This window comes from Etheostoma spectabile, unplaced genomic scaffold (genome assembly GCF_008692095.1).
Source record: "Etheostoma spectabile isolate EspeVRDwgs_2016 unplaced genomic scaffold, UIUC_Espe_1.0 scaffold273, whole genome shotgun sequence".
Classification (NCBI taxonomy): domain Eukaryota; kingdom Metazoa; phylum Chordata; class Actinopteri; order Perciformes; family Percidae; genus Etheostoma; species Etheostoma spectabile.
This window is the reverse complement of record NW_022605577.1, coordinates 1,115,949-1,118,003: the sequence shown is the minus strand read 5'-3', so window position 1 is coordinate 1,118,003 and position 2,055 is coordinate 1,115,949. Positions and strand designations below refer to the sequence as shown.

The window sequence follows — 2,055 nt, the reverse complement described above, 5'->3', positions numbered from 1 at the left end:
AAAATACATTTTCTTATTAATGCCGACATGTCGGATGTGTTATGAACCAGTTTTTTAGATGTTTTTTTGAACAGAGTGTAAGTGGTGAGGTCTCTGATGTTCAAATGTGCGCAATTCCCGCCATGCTTTTGCTGCATGTAATTCAATCCGACAAAAATACAAAATAATCATCTTTAGGTAAATTGTAGTTCATCCGATCAATAAAATAAAATGAATGAATTACAACAGCTTGATTTAAAATAATCCAGGTAAATTCAAGTTCTTCAAAATAAATAAAATCAATGAACTACTAAAAAATCCTAAACAAATAAGCACAAGTAACACAAATTTTAAAACTTTTATACTTTTTTTACCAGGCTCTGTAGGCAGAACTAGAACAAGGCAGACCATAATCTCTCAAACTTGTCAAGCGGACTTTTGGTGGGAGTGGCACAACTTAAAAAACAATAACAACAATAATTATAGCACCCAATCTCCTCTGTGGCTTTGTTGTAGCATTTGATCTTAAATTCATCTAAAAAAAAGTTCACAATCATGCGACAAGTCACTTTTGACACAAGCATCTGCTAAACAATCGTTCTATGATGCAACAAATCGGAAATCCCATTTTTTTTTTCTCCTGTAATGATCACGCCACACTTCATGATCACAACGGGTAGCAGGACACTTTACCTGTGTGTATTCACACACAGAAAAGACACACACACACAGACACACATTGCATCATATGTGTTTTCACAATGATCGCTTGTATTGCACCAGAAAAAAAAAATCATAATAAATAAAAAATTTAAAAAGACATTGACACATGGACCTGAGACTGGCCACAACAGAACAGGACCATTAGACTGACTATAGCTAGGACCCAGCCGGACTCAGATCCTAATGCAGGAGGATTAGGGCCACATGTGAAAGCATGTATTTGAGTTCTGAGTTTAACGTCTGAATTTAAACTGAAATACTGTAAATATTTTTACACAGGGCCCTAATCCTCTTCCGTAGATCCTGGGTTTGGGTTAAGGAAACTGCTACAAGTTGATTGAAGGATCTTAAGATCTTGTTTTCAAGGGGGTCCAACGAGGAACCAAGTAGACCCATGAAAACCTCAAATGCATTCTCCTGTCTTATTTTAAAACAACCTCCGATTTGAGAGAGGACAGCCATCATCATGCTTCATGTAAGATGATTTAAAACCACACACTAATGGGAGAAATGGTGGCCTATTAGTGTGTTGCAGGTGGGGGGATACATCTGCAACTACCTCAACACTGGCTGAGTTGTGTTGAAACCTGGAACGGTGATACATCTTGTTACTTATTTGTCCCAAAGGGGTCCTGCATTATTCATGAACCATGTTTTGTTGTTTTACTTAAGGTTGCACTAAGCCGGAGGTATGCATATCGAAGTAGGCTACTGTATATAACTCACTGCAAGCTACTCGTAGACAGTGATTATGCTAATCACTCCGCACGGTTATTTTTAAACGACGTGTGTGCAAACACGCCATTTATGTTCTTTTTTTCCTTTGTTCCCAGAGTCCACAGTGCAGACTACTACATGCAGGAGGCCAAGAGACTCAAGCACAAGGCTGATGCTTTGGTAAGATTTCCACAACTCTTTCTGCAAGACACACACGCAGACAGACACACACACACTCGGGTTGGGTATCATTAAAAAAGTGTCACACTGGTTCCTGAGCAATACTAAAAGAAATTACAACATTGTACATTACCGAGCAAATATTTTTCTTTCTATTCTTTCTCCAGTTTCTTACAAACGTATGTGTAAAGGAGGTGGCTCAGGTTGTAGAGGGGTCTACAAATCAGAGGGTTGGTGGTTTTGATCCCTGGCCCTGTCCAATGTCAAAGTGTCCGTGGGCAAGACACTGCACCCCCAAATTGCTCCTGATGCTGTGCCACTGCTGTGTGAATGTTGATCTGATTAGTGTATTGCAGCCTCGGCCACAGTGTGTGAATGGTGAACGGTTGCTGTACCACGTGAAAGCTGTTTGAGTGGTCCTTACAGTGCCTATATATATATATATATATATATATA

At 39.2% G+C, this 2,055-nt stretch overlaps 1 protein-coding gene across 1 annotated transcript in view; it reads left to right on the top strand.

Annotated features, from left to right (window-relative positions):
• aff2 (AF4/FMR2 family, member 2) overlaps positions 1-2,055 on the top strand; it is a 197,518-nt gene that overhangs the window by 177,700 nt on the left and 17,763 nt on the right. Inside the window, 1 exon segment of the mRNA XM_032510839.1 lies at positions 1,536-1,599. Coding sequence (XP_032366730.1) covers positions 1,536-1,599 — 64 coding nt within the window.